We start from the raw sequence: 21,065 nt of genomic DNA, 5'->3' as shown, positions 1-21,065 counted from the left end.
TTTAGTCAAGCTGCTGTAGAAGCAGTAAAACCAAAGCACCTTGATATTGAATAAGTTTTAAGGGGGAGGTCTACAAATGATTCGAGTACTGTACGCATTTGAGCTGATAATTTAATTAGAATATTTGATTCAGTTCTTTAAGATTTTGACATGAAAAAAAATGATATGCGTCTGATTGGCAGAAGTGTGGTTTCTTTTTCTTATGCAAGAAAAGTCTCATTCAAAAATACAAATAAAAATACTTACAGTTGTAGTCAGAATTTTAATCCCCCTTGTTTATTTTTATCCAAATTCTTTTTAACCGAGAGATTTTTTTCAAACATTTCTAAACATTATAGTTTGTTCTGTAGACTTTAGGAAAACAATAATCTTAAAGGAGCTAATAATTTTGACCTTAAAATAGTTTTTAAAAAAATTAAAACTGCTTTTATTCTAGCCGAAAAAACAAATAAGACTTTCTCCAGAAGAAAAAAAAATATTATCAGACATACTGTGAAAATTTCCTTGCTCTGTTAAACATCATTCAGGAAATATTTAAGAAAAAAAATAAATAAATTCAAGGGGGGCTAATAATTCTGACTTCAACTGTATATATAATGTATTGTATTGTTAATGTATTGTTGAAGTCAATATGTTTGTTTGACTTCAGTTTCACAATCTTTCAAAAATCAATTAATCTCAAATCAGCTCATTTGGTGCTCAAGAAAAATCTTCATATTCTACTTTTATATCATACTTTTATTTTTGTGGACACTATAAAATATCATTTGATGAACAAAAAATTGTTAATCAAACAAATGACAGCATTAAAGGGCACCATGCCTTTTGTGTCTCCAGAATGTCTGTAAAGTTTTAGCTCAAAATACCCATCAGATTATTTATTATACCTTTTTGTATATTAGAAGTTTAAGCTGTAATGACATTGTAGCTGTTTTTGTTGCCTGAGCCTTTAATGCAGATTAGCTGGTTCTCCCCGCCCACCATTCCCATGCGCGTGTCACAGCCCTAGAGATCGCTCACTATAGCTGTGGACCCTTAACAAGTGGGAGGCACATATGCAAACTGTTGTAATTCCTCAGCATTCACCTGATTTGAGTGTAAATACCCTCAAATTAAAGCTGACAGTCTGCAGTTAAAGCACATCTTGTTTGTTTAATTGTTCAAATCGATTGTGTTGCTGTATAGAGGCAAAAATGTTAGAATTGTGTCAATGTCCAAATATTTATGGACCTAAATGTACATGTTGAAATTAATGGAACGTTATTTTTTTTTATCTACAAATTATAGCATAGTATTGTACAATCATGCAGATACATACTGTACATGTCAAGAGTTCAGATGCAAAAGCCTCTAAATGCCATGTGAAATGTTCTCAGCCTGCTGTGTGTAGGTTCAGTAATTTCACATTTACTGTACTTAAAGTTAACATAGAGGAATAGGCTGAAAAAAATGCCAATTTCAGAAGAAAATGTCAGATGGCACTTAGAGATTTTTGCATCTGAACTCTCCATGTACAATTACGACATCAAGTACATTACAGTAAAAAGTAAAGGCACACTCATGCACTTTCTTCATCATTTTGTAGTTACAGTAAAATCGTGCTCAATTTTACATGGAAATGGTACTGTATACGTAATACTGTAACATGCAGACTCATAAATACAAACATCCATAAGGAATTGAATGGCATACTATTCCGATTGCTGAATGAAAGGACTACGGTTAAAATGAGGTTGAGCTTCACTCAGTATGGACAAACATATGGACAATCACCAATTTTCCACTTGTAACAGTCTATTATATGAGGACAAGTGCAATATTTCTGCTGGACAAACTCATCATGTGTCCAAATGGATTTCCAGCCATGGAGAAACACAGATTGTATCTGTTAAACTCTACTACAGCACACTGACCTATATAATATTGCAGAAAATTTCACTTTCACATAGGTGGACATGACATTTTGCATCGGTTTTAAGAGAGAGAGAGAAGAGAGAGAGAGAGAGAGAGAGAGAGAGAGAGAGAGAGAGAGAGAGAGAGAGAGAGAGAGAGAGAGAGAGAGAGAGAGAGAAAGAGAGAGAGAGAGAGAGAGAAGAGGATTAGATTTATTTACCTTCTGTGACACGAGAAACATCTTTATAATGTCATAATATCACAGCATGATGATTACATATGTAATAATATTCTGCCTTTATCTCATCTTCTCAGAAAATTGAAGGTCCATAAAATAAATAATGTTTGCGCTGCTACTGCCTGGCTTGTAATCGGCTTACGAGCAATTTACATAAAAAATGCAGAATCCAATACTTCCTGATTGTGATGTTTAAAAAACATAGCAAATAAACAGGAGCTTGAGGTCTCCACTTTCGACAAACACGCTGTGCAGGAGGATTGAGGATCTCAGTGTTAGAAAGAGTTAGATGAACAAGGAGAGTTTTACAGATACACCTTGATCCTGACACCCCGCATAAGCCCGAGAAGACGAGCAAATTATTTTTATTTGAATGTGCCTACACTGAAAAATGTTTGAATGTATATTGTGTCATGTAGTAGAGAATGCAGCAGATGCTTTACTCTAATTGTTCTAGGAGATTTAGTTTTCATGGTTTTCATTAAGAAAAAAATGTGGTGGCATTTCATTTTTATGACTTGCATAAATCAAATCATCAAGGATTTATATATTATAAACACTAGTAAGAGAAAAATATCAAATACACACAACAAAATAAAGTCAATAATAATAATATGTGAATAAAAAACAATAATAAATGAAAAAAAAAAAATATATATATATATATATATATTTATTTATTTATTTGTTCATTCATTAATTAATTTTCCTTCAGCTTAATCTCTTTATTCATCAGGGGTCACCACCGTGGAATCAACCGCCAACTTACCCAGCATATCGTTACCTTAGAATTATAAGGTTCAATCTGACATTTTTGTAAAAATTAAGTTATTGACAAATTCTTAATAAATGAAAACTTATTTACATTACGGGATGTTTTTAGTTGTTTACATTTTAATAATTTTTATTTTAAAAAACATATGTTACACACATACTGTTTGCTATACTGAATGCAAAAGCTTTGAAGCTCAATATCTAAAATTCATTCAGAACGCAGAAAGAACCTTATAATTCCATGGTGACGATATGTTTTACGCAGCGGATGCCCTTCCATCTGCAATCCAGTACTGGGAAACATCCATAGACACTCATTCACACACACACTCATACACTACGGCCATTTTAGTTTATTCAATTAACCTGTACCGCATAGCTTTGGACTGGGCGAAAACTGGGGTACCTGGAGAAAACCCACGGCAACACAGGAAGAACATGCAAACTCCACACAGAAACGCCAACTAACCCAGCTGGGGCTCGAAGGAGCGACCTACTTTCTGTGAGATGACAGCGATACCCACAGCCAATTTATTTGTTTATTTATTTATTTTAATTTATTTACTTATTGTGTGTCTGTTTAATTTTTTCCTGCTTACTACTAATAAATAAAAATGAATAAATAAATAAATAAATAAATAAATATTTATTGTCCAAATGGAATACACGGTAGGATTGATTTGCACTGCTAAAAAACTAAATAAACAAATAAACAAATAAACAAACAAACAAACAAATAAATAAATAAATAAATAAATAAATAAATAAATAAATAAATAAATAAATAAATAAATAAATAAATAATATTTATTGTCCAAATGGATTACACTGCATGATTGATTTGCATTGCTGAAAAACAAAATAAACAAAGTAAACAAAAAATAAAAAAATAAATATTTAAATAAATAAATAAATAAATAAATAAATAAATAAATAAATAAATAAATAAATAAATAAATAAAATTTATTGTCCAAATGGATTGCACGGCATGATTGATTTGCATTGCTGAAAAACAAAATAAACAAAGTAAACAAAGTAAACAAAATAAATAAATATTTAAATAAATAAATAAATAAATAAATAAATAAATAAATAAATAAATAAATAAATAAATAAATAAATAAATAAATAAATAAATAAAAATTTATTGTCCAAATGGATTGCACTGCATGATAAACAGAATACATAAAATAAATAAATTAATGTATTAATAAATAAATAAACTTTTTTTTCTACTTTCCAACTACTTTATTCACCAACTGAAAAGACACATAACTATTCTTTTACAATGTTTACATATGTTATGCTCAAATTCAGTCCAAAAGAATTATGCCTAAATAATATAACATATATAATATATAATATATAATAATATAACATATTTAAAATATGTTTAAAATACTTGCTTTTTTATTAATTATTTAATTAAAAAAATATTTATTGTATTTTCTGTTGTGTTACAATCATGCAATATAAAAAAAAAATAATAGATTTTTTACAAATTTTAGACTAGATATTATATTACATTATATTATATTATATTATATTATGTTATATTATATTATATTATATTATATTATATTATATTATATTATATTATATTATATTAAATTATATGATATGATATGATATGATATGATATGATATGATATGATATGATATGATATTATATTATATTATATCATATTATATCATTAGCAGTTACTATCAAAGCATCGCCATCTATTTCAGTCTGTAGTGTTCTCCCATACAGTAAATTATCACTGTTAGCACCAGCATCTTTGTCAGTATCCCAGTTGGCCCATTCCAGCTCATGAAGAATAATGCTTCTGTGCTAAACTCTCCACAACATTCCCTCATTCACATACATATTCATCCCACTTCAGCTCCGATATTACAGACAGGCCTGTGTGGCAGTCATCAGCGCCATCTAAACTCCATTCATCACCATTACCCAAATTACACTGCGTGATTGATTTGCATTGCTGTGTCTGATCACAGCGTGACACAGCACTGATCAGCTGCTTTCTGCATTCATTACACAAACCTGACAAACTTTCAACATGAGGAGCAATTTACTTGTAAACAATGAGGAAACTACAGATTTGCTTTACTTCACACTGCTCTCTAATTTAGCCAACAAAAGAGTGGAAAGCGCACCACTATTGAGTGTAACTACATGCTGGAGAAGATGTGAGCGATGCTTTGATGATAAAAACATGTTGTCAGTGCCATGAGAAGTCGTTTCAAGTTTGCTTTAGTATGCTACTATGGTTGCTATAGCATTGGCATGTGGCTATATGGTCCTTCGTGTACGAAAATCTGATATAAGGCCATATATGAACAGATACATTCATACAGTGCTCAGCATATGTGAGTACACCCCCCACAAATCTCTAATTTAAAGGGCACCTATGGTAAAAAATCTACTTTTCAAGCTGTTTGGACAGACATATGTGCATGTATGGTGTATAGACCGTCATATTGGGGTGATATAAGCACACCCAGTGCTTTTTTTTCAATTTAACAACATAAAAAACGGTGGACCAATTGGAGCGGTTTTCAGATCGACCGTAACTTTACGTAGGAGAGCGGTCCCCCTGCCCACCAATATTGATTGACAATATTGGCGCATCATCATATCCTCAGTTTGTTGATTCACGTCCGCCATTTTCAGCGTGAGTCGAAGCGATATCCCTAAAGGAACACCCTAGCTCTATTTTTAGATGCAAGGCTCATTGGGCTCAACACAAGATCAATATTCTCCACATTATCGCTCTAATCGGAATTATTGGTTGTATCTTTAGGTAGGTTTGCAAACATGTGTACTTCTCATTGAGTCTACCTTATACTTCAGCTGTTTGCATTTCTCGCGATCCCAGAAGCTCCCTATGATCTTAACTAGCATGCGTTTTAGAATTCTAAACATCGGTTTCTATCAGGGTACACTCAAGTCGACGGCTAGGCGCTGCGGACCGCTGCAGAAACCTATGTTTAGAATTCAAAAATGCGTGGCGCGATGATTCGGGACACTTCATGTCTCTGCCGCGCCACAGAGAGTGTCTGGTGTGCCGTGTCGCGGCTTCAAACGGCGCATCCGGTGCCTCAGTCAAAGTTAATTTAGTGTGGGTGGTTATTAGTTTCTGTGTACAAGCTCGGCACTTGAAACTAGCACACAGTTGGCTGTAAAACTGTACAAAGACACAAATGATTTTGTACTCTCTGCTTGGTCTGTGTCCGAGTCGTACATGTACGACTGAATGCTGATCCTCTCCTCCTCCTTTCAATCTGCCTGTCTGTGTTGCAAACACAGAGCGGGTCATGGCCCCGCCCCCTTGTTACATTGGGCGGGAAGCAACACACCCCTAAATCAGCGAACTGTGGACACGCCCCCAACATGACACTTTTTAACACATTATAATAAAATAATCTGAATTGTGTTTTAAACTGAACCTAAACTGGCACACTCAGAAGAACCATAATATTAGTATTAAATCATAAAAAAAGAGGTAAACTATGTGCCCTTTAAATAATTTTTTTGTCTATAGGATGCTTTACAACATTTTATTTGTGCATACACATTAGAATAGTCAGTACTGAAACCAAATCTGGAGCTAACAAAATAACTTACAGTAATGGTTCAAATTTATATGTTAAAGAAAATTATTGAATAAAATTTTTAAAAATAGCTAAACTTAAGAGAAACAAAAAATATATACAATTGTTGAATTGTTGTAGTTTGTAATTTTTTTTGCAATATTTTGCATGAATTTAAATGTATTCTCTTTCCATTTCCGAGGTTTGCCGACCAAAAAAATATTTTAATAAATATATTAAATATATAGTTTAATAAATCTGTTTTGTTCAAATGTACCAATATATTACCCATATTTCCTGAGATATGGATAAAAATATTCATTTTCAAACTGGGGTGTACTCATCTATGCTGACCACTGTAGCTAATATATTTGAACCTACATGTACATTTTTGCATTTCCAATTATTGAAAATGTAAACAGACAATTTTGCAGTATTTTGAAATAAATGTTGCATAAATTACACATTTTATATGTGAAATCCAAACATAAACTCATGTAATGTACATATTGCCATATAACCGTTGCCAAAGTGGGAGGGACTTATGATGCAAGTGGTCTGGGTGACCTCAAAGTGAGAGGGACTTATGATGCAAGGGGCTGGGTGAGCTCGAAGTGGGAGGGACTTATGATGCAAGTGGTCTGGGTGACCTCAAAGTGAGAGGGACTTATGATGCAAGGGGCTGGGTGAGCTCGAAGTGGGAGGGACTTATGATGCAAGTGGTCTGGGTGACCTCAAAGTGAGAGGGACTTATGATGCAAGGGGTTGGGTGAGCTCAAAGTGGGAGGGACTTATGATGCAAGTGGTCTGGGTGACCTCAAAGTGAGAGGGACTTATGATGCAAGGGGCTGGGTGAGCTCAAAGTGGGAGGGACTTATGATGCAAGTGGTTTGGGTGACCTCAAAGTGAGAGGGACTTATGATGCAAGAGGCTGGGTGAGCTCAAAGTGGGAGGGACTTACAATGCAAGTGGGCTGGGTGAACTCAAAGTGGGAGGGACATACTAAAGTGGGCTGTGTTTAGGGTTGGGGCAGGTGAAAAGGTTAATAAAACACAAAAGGTTACTGTAAGGTTGGGGTAGGTGTAGACTTTCATAAAACACAATAGGTTGGACTTCGTGTCATATAAAAGACATTAAATAAATGAAAACTCCAAGAGGTTTGTACAGCCCACTTAAAGTTTAAGTCACACTCACTTGGAGCTGACCAGTCCATTTGGAGCTAGCTCCGACCTCTGTTTATACACTTCTCAACCAGTGTCTTTCCACTGTTGAACACAAAACAATACTTCCATAGTATTTATGTTTTCTACTATGAATGTTTGTGGTTTTTAGCGTTCTTCAAAATAAATTCTTTTATGTTCAACAGAATAAACAAATACATAATGGTTTGCAACCACATTAGGGTAAGTAAACAGTGTACATTTTCATTTTTGCATGAACTATCCCTTTAAACCCAAACTAAGCAAGTTAAAGTCAATAGATAACGGTCTCCAGATATGGCTCAGATCCCTTTTTTACTAAATGCAAGTTACGTCTTTTGCTCATTTGATCATCGGTCTGGCGAAAATTGCAAAAACTCTGCGGAAATCAACAGTCTGACCTTTTAGAAAAGTATCAGCACACCTGTCCTCAACAAACTCCGAGATTTAAGGCATTATCAAGTTTCTAACCCTAAGTATCCACAGCCGTAATAGCAAAAGTGATAAAGTGAATTTCATTCGGCCCCTTCATGATCCCGCTTCGCTCCCTTATGTTTTGATGTGCGCGTGTGTGTGGGAGTGAGGGTTATGGAGGCTATGTTGAAGCAGTGAATCTGCTCTGGGCACACAAATAAGCCGTCTGGTCTTCGTGGATTCAGTGCAATCGGGACAGCATGCGGCTTATGTAGACGCAGATAGCAAATAATAATCCAACACCCCGCTCACTGTCACACTCTACAGGCCACGAGATCATCCAACTAACACAAATACAGCCCACACACATTCTACAGCACACCAGATATCAGCTATGTGTAAGCAATAATCTGTGAGAAAATGGAATACATTTGTCGCACAACAGTGGTTATGCTATTGGATTTTAGTAGATTACGGTTTACATTCAAATACAAGTGAATATGCGTGAAATATAGTCTAGGAGGTTATTTATTTATTTATTTGTTGGTTTGTTGTTTGCCATGTCTCAGTTAGGGCAGTTAAAAATGCTTTTTACTAGTTTCCGTACAAATTTATCCTTGCAGTGCACTTTATAAAGAAATAACCTTTAAATTAACTTTATAATTGTCCATATCTTTACATACCTCCATGATGGATTTGTAGATTAATTGATGTTATATTAATGCAGTAAATATACATTTGGTGTGGTTAAGCTACAAGCATTAATTCACAAGTCATTACAAACATACATAGAGGTTAAACAAAATAATTATTGCTTATTTTTTGTATGCATGGTGAGTTTGTTCAAAATCATATTTATTCATTTGTAATTTTCTGATTTTTACACTAAATTTTAAGTGACCCATAAAATGGCATTCAATAAGTCACTGCTTAGTCAAAAATGTTACCCAATGTGACATAAATAGGAATCCTTAAAATTGTTTTATTTTTTCTGTCATTTATTTTTATTCTGCTTAATATTTGACCACGGGGGTTTCACATTATATAAAATCAGGTAGCAAACACAAATAGGTAGCAAATTTGATAGTTACTTATTATTATTATTGTACTATTATTATTATTATTATTCTTTTTATTATTATTATTATTATTAACTTTTTTTATAGGGTAGCGCTGTTGCCTCACAGCAAGAAGGTCACTGGTTCAAGCCTCGGCTGTGTCATTTTTGTTTGCATGTTCTCCCAATGTTTGCATGGGTTTCCTTCGGGTGCTCTGGTTTCCCCCACAAGTCCACAGACATGCGTTATAGGTGAATTGAAGGGACTAAGCTGAAAAGAAAATGAATGAATGAACTTTTTTATTTACTGGATTTCAAAAACATACTTTTCAAGTCTACACATTCACATTCTCAAGAGCTGTTACATTCAAACATAGCAATTCCTTTATTTTTTTGTTTGTTTTTCAACAATTTCTAGAATAAAATAAGTGGCAAGGAAAAAAAAATTCTCAGGCAATTGATAAAATACAGTTTTGAATTTGGTAAATGTTGTGTCTAAAATTTACATTACTATATAATATCATTAAATTATAAACAGTATTTTTAGTTACAGCAAAATGGTCAATATTGACCTCAGTGCTGAATTTAATTAATAATTAATGAATAAACAAACTTATTCTGACCTGCATATAAAATATTTAAAACAGTAAGTCATCATACTAAATCAATAATGGTAATCGAAGCCTGGAGTCTGTGTATTATGGTGTGAACTGTTAACTTGCTTACTTAAATAATTATTTTGACCTTTGACCACATAAATAAATATATTCTACGAAATATATTCTAATATAATATGTTCATGCAAACTCCACAGAAATGCTAATTGGCCCAGCTGAGACTTGAACCAGCGACCTTCTTGCTGTGAGAAAACAGTCCTAACCACTGTGCCACTGTGTCGCCTTACAGCAAGTTTTCATACTAAATGGTATTTTGTGAATAAATATAATTTATTGCGGTCAAAAGAAAAAAATAAAAGTTTATAAAATGCACATTTATATACAATGTGTTATGCTGTTATAGTAATGGTGAAAATACTCACAAAATGCAACTTGACTTTAGCTTCAAATTGAATAAATTTAACTAAGCTTCAGTTTGTTACGAGCATACTAAATCACTAAATGGCGTCACAATGGACAAAGTAAAAATTAATAAAACTTCTTGCTGACAATATATATATATATATATATATATATATATATATATATATATATATATATATATATATATATATATATATATATATATATATATATATATATATATATATATATATATATATATATATATATATATACATACATACAGTTGAAGTCATAATTATTAGCCCCCCTGTTTATTTTTTTCACCAATTTTTAAGCATACTAGTTTTAATAACTAATTTCTAATAACTGGTATATTTTATCTTTGCTATGATGACAGTAAATAATATTTTACTAGATATGTTTCAAGACACTTCTATACAGCTTAAAGTGACATTTAAATGTTTACTGTATCTAGGTTAATTTAGGTTAAACAGGCAGGTTAGGGTAATTAGGCAAGTTATCGTATAATGATGGTTTGTTCTGCAGACTATTGAAAAAAAATTGGCTTAAAAGAGCAAATAATTTTGACCTTTAAATGGTTTTAAATAAATTTAAAACTGCTTTTATTCTAGCCGAAATAAAACAAATAAGACTTTCCCCAGAGGAAAAAATATTATCAGACATACTGTGAAAATTTCCTTGCTCTGGTAAACATCATTTGGGAAATATTTAAAAAACAAAAACAAATTCAAAGGGGGGCTAATAATTTTGACTTCAACTGTGTAATTTATAAATTTATTTTAAAAATGTACATTTCTACACAACAATATGCTGCTGACCTCAGCGTCACACTAAATAAACTTGACAAAGTTTCAGTTAGTTATGTTGTGAAAAAGAAATAAATTTTTTTATTACTTAGTTCTTTTACTTTTCATTAAACATTTGTATTGCTGAGTGTGATACAGTTTGAACTAATGAAGCATAGAAGTTTCCTGCCACTGACTGGAAAGATAGAGTGACATCGATGAAAACAAATTTAATTTCTCATTTAGCTTTCCTATACAATGAGATGTGGTTAAAGGTGTGAAGACAGAATGTTGCAGAGCATTATATGATAATAATGTCAGCTGATGTGCACAGAGAAGATTACAGAAAAAGGAAGTATGTTTGGGTGCGGGTGCCAGAAGACTGCAGAATGATTGACAAGTGATGAATTCCACCAAAGCTGTGTATAAATACTGGAGTCAGGTAAATGTAGAAGTGTTGCGAACCTCCCGAATGTAATTCTTGCATAACCCAGAGCTCTGCTATTGAATTATTAGTTTGTATCTAATAAATTACAAACACTTTTGACATTGAACTCCTTCTCCTGAGTCTTGTATTGAACACGGATAGAATTGCAAGATAAAATTCCAACAAATACAAGCGCACTTCTCCCCATAATAAAATAGGCTTCTAATAGAGAGTCTGAACTGTCTGTCTATTTAAGTTTAGCGATTGTAAAACTAAATACTGTATTAAAGACATACTCTACTTATTCTGACTTGCACATTAAATATAAACAACAGAAAGTATAACATTGTCATATGATGTTATGCAGTTATAGTAAGGTCAAAACACCTACAAAATACAACCAGATTTTAGCGTGGAATTAAATAAACTTAACTAAGCTTCAGTTAGTTACGAGCACACTTCCCCCCTGTCGCAAAATGGGCTTGTAATTGAGAGAGTGAGAGAATGAATAATGGTAATTGAAGTCTGGAGTCTGTGTATTATGGTGTGAACTGTCTGTTCATTTGAGTTTAGAGTTTGGAGCAGCAGCACAGTAATGAACAATCATGTTCCATCGTGGTCCATTGAACTCTGATGGGGCTGATACAACATCACTCTTGTCATTTACAGACCTTCCACCAGCGGAAAGAGCAACTGCTTTTGGCTTGATGGATTATAGATTCAATTTATATCCTGCGTTCGCTTAACTGACGTTTTGGGCCACGGAAAGAAAATGACTTGCTATTTTTAATTGACTTGCGTGTGTAATGTTCACCAGTGTGGGTTTATGGGGGAGACGGGGAAGCGCTTTAAGCCTCCGCTTCTCCTCAGGACGGGGCGGCAGCGGGACTGGCGAAGTGCTAAATTGCTCTGCGTGAGTTTGGTCACGGCTGAGCTCTCCTTGAGATAATGAAATGACAATTAATCCAAAAGCTGTTGCTACTCACTCATTTACTCCCTCGCGTTCTTGTAAGTGGAGGAAGGAAGAGGCGAGGAAGCTACGGCCGAGAGAGGAATGCTAAAGCACCCGTTTGGGACTTTCATTTGCTTCGTTACACACTAACTCGCACGGAAACACAAACGCATGAACGTGTGTGCGCATACGTGCATGGCCATCCATTACTATCCTATGCTTTTATGTTGAAGCTCAGATAGGGTCGATATGAAAGGCCACAACCAATAGGAACTGATCTAATCAGACAAGGATATAAAATCAATGAATGAATAGATGAACGAATGAATGAATAATATGACAACATCTGTTAAATTATATAATCAAGAATATATGGGTCAAAAAAAGATGCTATTTGATGTTCACATCAAATTAAATTTTACAAAAAAATTTGAACATGTAAAGGGCATTAATTGTAAAAAAATAAAAGTAAATTAGCTACTTTAATGTTTTAAACAACTTCTGTGAAAATTACATGGGTCAAAATATAATAATAATAATAATAATAATAATAATAATAATAATAATAATAATAATAATAATAATAATAATAATAATAATAATAATAAAATTAATAATAAAATTAATAATAAAAATAAAATAATAATTATAATTCCTTACATTTATAAAGCAATTTTCTGGACACTCAAAGTGCTTTTTCCACATTTTTGGGGGAATCTCCGCATCCACCACCAGTGTGCAGCGTCCACCTGGATGACACGACAGCAGCCATATTGTACCAGACTGCACAATACACACCAGCTTATTGGTGGAGAGAAGAGAGTGATGAAGCCAATTACAATATGGGGATAGTTAGGAGGCCATGATGGACAGAGGCCAGTGGGCAAATTTGGCCTGGATGCCAGACTTAAACCCCTACTCTTTTTTTAAGGACCACACAGAGTCAGGACCTAGATTTAACATCTCATCTAAAGGAAGGTGCTCACTGACAGTATAGAGTCCCCATCAATATACTGGGGCGTTAGGACCCACAAAGACTGCAGGTTGAGCACCCCATGCTGGCCTCACTAACACCACTTCTGGCAGCAACCTATAGCTTTCCCATGTAGTCTCCAATCCAGGTACTGACCGGGCGCAGCCCTGCTTAGCTTCAGTGGGCGATCATGTGAGAGTGGCAAAGAGCTAGCTGCTGGTAATATTTGGGTGAAATAATGTTCATTTATTGTGAAATATATATTTAAGCAAAAAATGTAGTCGTAAAATTGTATTTTAAAAAATGACTAAAACTGCCTGCTGACAAATGGGTAAAACTTGGCTGTCAAAAAAAATCATAAAAACAGTTAATTAGTTAAAGGTGGCACGGTGGCTCAGTGGTTTGCACTGTCGCCTCACAGCAAGAAGGTCACTGGTTCGAGTCTTGGCAGGGCCAGTTGGTATTTCTGTGTGGAGTTTGCATGTTCTTCCTGTGTCCATGTGGGTTTTTCTGGGTGCTTCGGTTTCCCTCACAGTTCAAAGACATGCGCTATAGGTGAACTGAATTAACTTTATTGGCCATAGTGAATGTGTGTGTGTGTGTGTGTGTGTGTGTGTGTGCGTGTGTGTGTGTGTGTGTGTGCGTGTGTGTGTGTGAATGTGAGAGTATATGGATGTTTCCCAGTACTGGGTTGCAGCTGGAAGGGCATCCGCTGCGTAAAACATATGGTGGAAAAGTTGGTGACTCATTCTGCTGTGGCAACCTCTGATAAATAAGGGACTAAGCCGGAAGAAAATTAATGATTGAATGAATTAGTATTAATATGTAATTGAATGATGTTGAGTAAGCCTGACAAGATTTTCTTGTACAGTATATAAACTATTGTTACAGTGAATGACAGTTTTGTCAACATTTAATTTTCAGTAAATCACGGTGAAAATTGAACGATAGTAAAATAAAATAAGTAATGAATAAAAATGAAATAAATGAACAGTACACTTTTTAATGTAAGGGGGGGAAATAAACACACACACACACACACACACAGACCACACCCCCACACACACACACACACACACACACACACACACACACACACACACACACACACACACACACACACACACACACACACACACACACACACACGCGCGCACACACACACACGCGCGCGCGCAGCTCTGCCATCATGGGAACAAAGCAAAAATTGAAGTATATTATATTGTATTATATATTATATTATAAATAGAAAAGCATCATTTAAATTTGAAATTACATTTCATGGTGCTACTGTATTTTTCCTCAAATAAATGAATCCTGTTTGAAGCTTTTTGATAGGCTCTTTCCAGCCCCCAGCTTCAGGCATGGGGGATTTATCATTACAGCAATGACATGATTGTCAATATATTATTAAAGACAGCCAAAGGATACCATATGTTTGTTTTTAACCCTGTTGATGTTATTGACAATCCACTTGTGAGAGGGGTCATTTGTTTTGTTGAAAAATCCCTTTTCCATTCCATACAGTTAGATGACGACTCAGATGTAAAATCGTCTAAAATTGATCAACGAGCAATTCAAAAGTAGCATGAGAAAAGCAACAATGGTTACTTTAAAATGAATCATTAAAAAAATAAATCATTAATAATAATAGTTTAAAAAAAATAATCTTCTCTACCAGTTCTTTGGAACCACCATGTTATCTTAAAGTTGTCTTAGCAGTTCTAATCCTAACACATACCCACAGCACACAGCATACTGTTGTGGCTATAAGAGCAGCAATGATAGCTATTCTCCCTATTGTTTTCTGTCGCTTTCTTACATGCTTATGTCTCAATTGCATGTAAAAAGCATATTTAGCAAAGACTCTCTACTCAAAGAAATGTTTAACAAAGACTATATGGTAGAAATATCTATAAATTAACCATTTTTCCATATTTTGTGATTCATGTCTTTATTATTATTATTATTATTATTATTTATTATTATTATTATTATTTATGCTTTTTAATTGCATTCTGAGATCTTGATCTCTCCTCCAACAACTTTTGAAGTTGAAAAGTTTGAAAAAGTTACTTTTATTAACATTTGTAATAGTTTAAAGTATTATTTTGCTTGATTTGGTGTTGTACATTAAATTACCTAAAAAAAGGTAATTAACTGAAAGTACAGTTTTTATGTTATTTTACAGACTTGATTGTTTATATATATTATTTATTATACTAAATATACTTTCAAACCCCTTAAACTTTAGTAATAATCACTTTGATAAAATGCACAGTTGTAAATCATCATCAAAAGTGAAAGATCAACATCCCATAATGCAATTGACTGTTAAAAAAACAGGGAAAAAAAAACTTTAAATCGTGAAATACCGATCCTGTAAATTAAGAGATTTCTATTGTTTATTTATTTATTTATTTATTTCAGTTTAACAACAGTACTCTAGATAGGTTTGAAAGCTGCTTTCATATAAAACATTTTCTATCCACACTAACATTTTCAAGTGTTTTCCAAAATTTGCTCATCCACACTGAAATATCTGAAAACACACATGTACACCCCTGTACTGTGCATGAGTAAAATGCAAGACACTCCAACATATGTCATTTCTATCAGCAGTGTATTTACTATCCACTCTTTGAAACATTGTGTTGATGCTGAGGAAAGGGACAGAGTTTTTTAAATGGACAAAAACAAGGTTTAGTTGTTGCAGCAGGTGACAAAAAAAAGTCTAAAATTGCAAAAGCAAGTAAACATCTAGACTGGGAAACATGCCAAAACAAATACAGTGAGATATTGGACCATATCAAGAAACAGTATCCTGTTGATGACGCAGCTTACCCACACAGAAAGTACGACCTTACAATAACAACAAAAATAAAACCAGGCTTAAGTACAGGACTAAAATGCGTCATCATTTTCCACTCTACATCACTAAGGCAGAGAAGTTGTCCACTTTGGAGAGTGTTTTCAAAAAAAATCTCCAATTTCCTTGACAAAAACACTTTCTTAGTGTTGACGAAAGACCAAAGCAAAGAGAGAAAAAAAACAACCCAGGCTCATTCATAAATGTAACCCTATCTACATTTCTGGAGAGCACCAAATACGTCCCAGGAGCCAAGTTTTTTTGCAGTTTTTGTTTTCGCGAATCTACCAGAGGTCGCTGTGTACGCTTTCTGAGATCGCAAATTTCTCTTGAGAGTGTCATTTTTGCCTGCTTTTCTCACATAAATGCACCAGAGGTAGCTGTTGACTGACTGACTGACCAACTTAGCAATCCCTCCATCCACCCCCTTCCCTAAACCCAACCGATAGTGTTTTAAAAAGCACCGATTGACCAGCGCCCACACTCTTCGCTAAACCCAACAGATAGTGTTTAAAAAGCACCGACTGACCAGCACCGACTGACCCACTTGCCTAAACACAAACGACAGTGTTTTCAAAATCAATACAGAAAAAGAGAGGCCCAAAGATTATTAAGATTACAAAGATTATTTTGGCTTTTGTTTTTGTCTTACCTGCTTTTTGGAATAATTCTTCACCGGACTTAAACCCTGCCGTCACGATGAACAACCCTCTACGTCTCAAGCTCACCTACATACACTGCGAGACACTGGGCAAACTTGTAACAGTGATAAAGACGTCCATACGGAGGTAATCGGTCAGTTGCTGGCGTGAAAAGGAACGGCGTCATACCGCCCTGTAGTGTTCGTTTTAAGATGAAATGTAGCCATCCGTAGTTCTGGCTACATAATTCACAATCTCCAAAAATGTATATAGGGCTACGCTTTTTAAATGAGTGCATTTAAACAAGGCCTAAGTGAAGCTGCATTAAAAAGTGTCCACTAAATCTGTAATTTATGCATGACTCAAGGTAAACAAAGGTGTATTACAGCCATTTATGTCTTTGTGCACACAATACTTAACACTCAAACAGAGCGTGTGAACAATTAATGACAAATTTCCATTTTCAAACGGGTTTATGGTCTACCCGTCAGGCCGATTACTGAAGTGAGCGGCTAATGAATGACAGCATGTTGGAAATCGCACTGTGTGATGTCAGCTGAAACTAATAAACAAAGCTGCTACAATAATTGTGTTCATAGACTGTTACCGGCAGACTCCTTTTACATACCAAACCGTTTTTCTGTGCCAAAAATGCAGGTAATGAAAGCAGCGGCTTTCCAAGAAGCCAATAACATACCTGATAATGGCTGGCTTTTGCAAGCTCCTGATTGGCTGTTTCCACGTTCGATGAAGTGGTCTGAATGTAGTCTTCAATGCTGTCTGCGAAGAGAGAAAACAGCCGTTGTTATTGTTGTTGGCGTGTTTTGATGTACACTATGTTATAATCCATTTCAGATGATTTTCAAAACCTTGAACTGCAAAAGAGCACATGTGACTCATTCACACACTTTCGCAAAAAAAAAAACAAGCATGGCCAGGAACACGGTGTACCGGAGCACCTTTGTAAACATACCCGCTGTCTCATTCATGTTCGCATTCCCAGGGAGAGAGAGAGAGAGAGATTACAGAGAAAAGGGTTCAACGTTAATGCTGCCAAAAACTGAAGCTGGGCTGCATTTTGTGGCTCCCAATACACGTTCATCACAAAAGATCACGCTGAAAGGTAGGGTTCAGCCAAAAATGAAATTTATGTCATTATTTACTCAGCCTCACATTGTTACAAAGCTGTGTGCTTCTAAAAAAAAAGCAGAGATGCCAACAACAATTACCAGGTACACCAAAAAAAAACTAAACAAAATGTAGAAGTAATCAAGTAATAAAGGAGCAGTAACAGTAAAAATAATCAATCCAACAACCCACATTATTAACTTATTATTTACATGATCAGATGGCTTCTCAAAAGCTGTGAAACAATCATTTTCCTCAAATTCTATATTCCAAATTTTAACAAATATTCATTCATTCATTCATTCATATTCCTTCAGCTTAGTCTCTTTATTAATCAGGGGTCGCCACAGCGGAATGAACCGCCAACTTATCCAGCATATGTTTTACACAGCAGACGCTCTTCCAGCTGCAACGCAGTACTGGGAAACACCCATATTATGTACATCTCAACATGCGAAAGTGTTCCTCCATATGTTTTCATCGAAGCTGTTCACAATAATTATCCATCCACAGAATTTGTAATGTAGTGAAATGTGGAAACATTCAGCTGCGGTTCGCACTTCTGCCTTTGGATGTCTCAAAGCAAGCTGCATGAATGCGAAAGCTTTAAATAAAAGTGAAATCATCAACAAAAGCCTGACCCCTTCTATGTTTACAAATACAAGATCAGCCGTTTAAAGGTCATTTTTGGTTATTGATGTCAGAATTTACCGGTATTTTGGAATGGATGTGTGAACGGTCTTTTACGGAAAAATTCCAGAACGTCCGTGCCTTTGTGAACAGCGTTTTTTTAATTTACCGGTAAAGTGTTTCCAGAAATTTTCTAGATATTTACTGGTATCACTGTGTGAAAGGGCTCTTGCATTTAATAAACTGCATTTGGTTCTGCACGTCTTGTCAGTGTATATTACGTAACAGTCATATTGCCTGCACACTGACAATCTGACAACAAAAGTAGACATTGGCGAAAAGTCAAGAGCTTTACTGATTTTATTTAAAACATCTTCATTAGTGTTCCAAAGCTAAACAAAGTCCTCAAGGGATTGGAATGACTTGAGGGTAATTAATACCATATTTTCCATTTTGGAGTGAACTAACCCTTTAAACAATATCCAGTACAGAAACAAAACAAACACCAAAAGATTACCTAATATCCAATTGAATAAAATGAAGCACAAAAACATTTTCCACAGAGAACTGCGCTCAGAAGCACGCACAGTATATGATAATCAGCAGGAAACACACAAAGACTCGGTTATGTCCTTGCTCCCGTAATTCGCAGGAAAGTCAGCCAATTATTAACTTTGAATAATCCAAATGAGTTGTCTTGTTCCAATGCACATGTACTTACACTAGCAAGTGAGAACACTGATTCAAATGCAAAGTCAATTCCCTTCCCAATTAAAAACAAATGTGCGGTTCACCACACAGGAGAGCAGAACGAAAGCAGAAGCGGGAGAGTTACAGCGGGGTTAAAGCAGGCCAGGCTCAGCTGAGGGAAACACTGTACACCTCACCTCCGCCTCGCTGGAGGAACTAATGAGGTTTTGTTTATCTTTCTCTGATTTGATTTGGTGCTGGTCTATGCCACCGTGAGATGTGGAAAGGGGGAAGAAGAAAAAGGGGTTTGCATAGAAAGAGCTGGAAAGCTGTGCAGGGAAGAGATGCATTCAGCAAGGGCTCATTTGAAATGTGTGATTCTGCCTATATTTCTACCTATACAGAACATTCCGATGCAGTTTTCTGGGGGGAAATGAACACTAGAGGCTGTAAAACACAAACAAATTTTGTCCCTTATAATGTATATATTATGTTTACTGTATATAATCTTCTGCAGATAAAATCCACATCTCTGTTTATGATCAAGCCACTTTTATTTCTTTGTTGTATACAATGGAAATAGTATAAGCAGCTTTACTAAGAAAGTGGATGAATGAAATGAAAAGGATCAAAAAATGGGTATGAAGTTACATGAGAAAGAATCAAGCTCATTAAAGATCCAGTTAAACTCAATACGAATGTCACTAGTGAAGAATGTGCTTCACTACTGAGCAGCTCTACTGACTTCAACTGCATAATGTAAATATAAAGGATGCCAAAGATAATGCCTCACTGTTGAATCAGTATTGCCTTCGATAGGTGTGAACAATAAACACTTTTAATTCTGGGTATACCTAGGCATGGTCAAATAGTAAAAGTTGCAAATGAGTAAACCGTGAGCCTCAAGCAACATTGTTTCCTCGTTCTCATGTAAATTTTGTCAACGTAAAACTACTACACGTTACATAAACTGTCTATCAGAACACAAAACAGACTGTTATGTTGCACATGGGATTAATCACTAGAACGCCCTCAACATTTGTGTGACCTTCAGGTTATGATCGCTTACAACAGGGGTGTCTAAACTCGGTCCTGGAGGTCCGGTGTCCAATAGAGTTTAGCTTCACCCCTAATCAAACACACCTGAACCAGCTAATCAAGCTCTCACTAGATATACTAAAAACTTCCTGGCAGGTATGTTAAAGCAAGTTGGAGATAAACTTTACAGGACACCGGCCCTCCAGGACCAAGTTTGGACACCTCTGACTACTAGTGAGATGTGAAAGAAAGATGATTTTGCTCCTTTATTTTGAACTTTATTTAACATTATATTAATCTTACTGTGTATGAGGGACTCTCATTTTGAAAACGGGAGATGGAAGTCTCTTTGAATAAATAGAAAGCCAGCCTAGAGGTTTCTATACATTTCTAAGCAGCGACTCCACAGTTTACAATTTGTCAAGATGCAACATTCAGGATATACAGATTACAAATTTATTCAGAGCCACTCCGAGGAGGCATAAGGTCTGTTTAAGTGAATCTTTTGTTAATTAATTGCGTATACTGTGAGATCTGCTGCATATGTTTGTAATGAGGCAACAAACACATGTAGACAGGGCTTGTTTACAGATCACCTAGCAAAATAGATAAACCCCTTTTTAAAAAACTGCATGGAATGAATCCTTTTCATGCAATTCATGTATTTGGAATAAATCTGTCCTCAAAATATGACAGGAATGGTCTCCAAACTTTGA

At 34.9% G+C, this 21,065-nt stretch overlaps 1 protein-coding gene across 1 annotated transcript in view; it reads right to left on the bottom strand.

Annotated features, from left to right (window-relative positions):
• Positions 1-21,065, bottom strand: part of tsnare1 (T-SNARE Domain Containing 1) — a 243,443-nt gene that overhangs the window by 45,596 nt on the left and 176,782 nt on the right. The window contains exon 10 of the mRNA XM_056474611.1: positions 17,561-17,643. Within this exon, the coding sequence (XP_056330586.1) occupies positions 17,561-17,643 (83 nt within the window). The remainder of the gene's footprint in view (positions 1-17,560; positions 17,644-21,065) is intronic.

This window comes from Danio aesculapii, chromosome 16 (assembly GCF_903798145.1).
Source record: "Danio aesculapii chromosome 16, fDanAes4.1, whole genome shotgun sequence".
Classification (NCBI taxonomy): Eukaryota; Metazoa; Chordata; class Actinopteri; order Cypriniformes; family Danionidae; genus Danio; species Danio aesculapii.
This window is presented reverse-complemented; position numbering and strand designations above follow the sequence as displayed.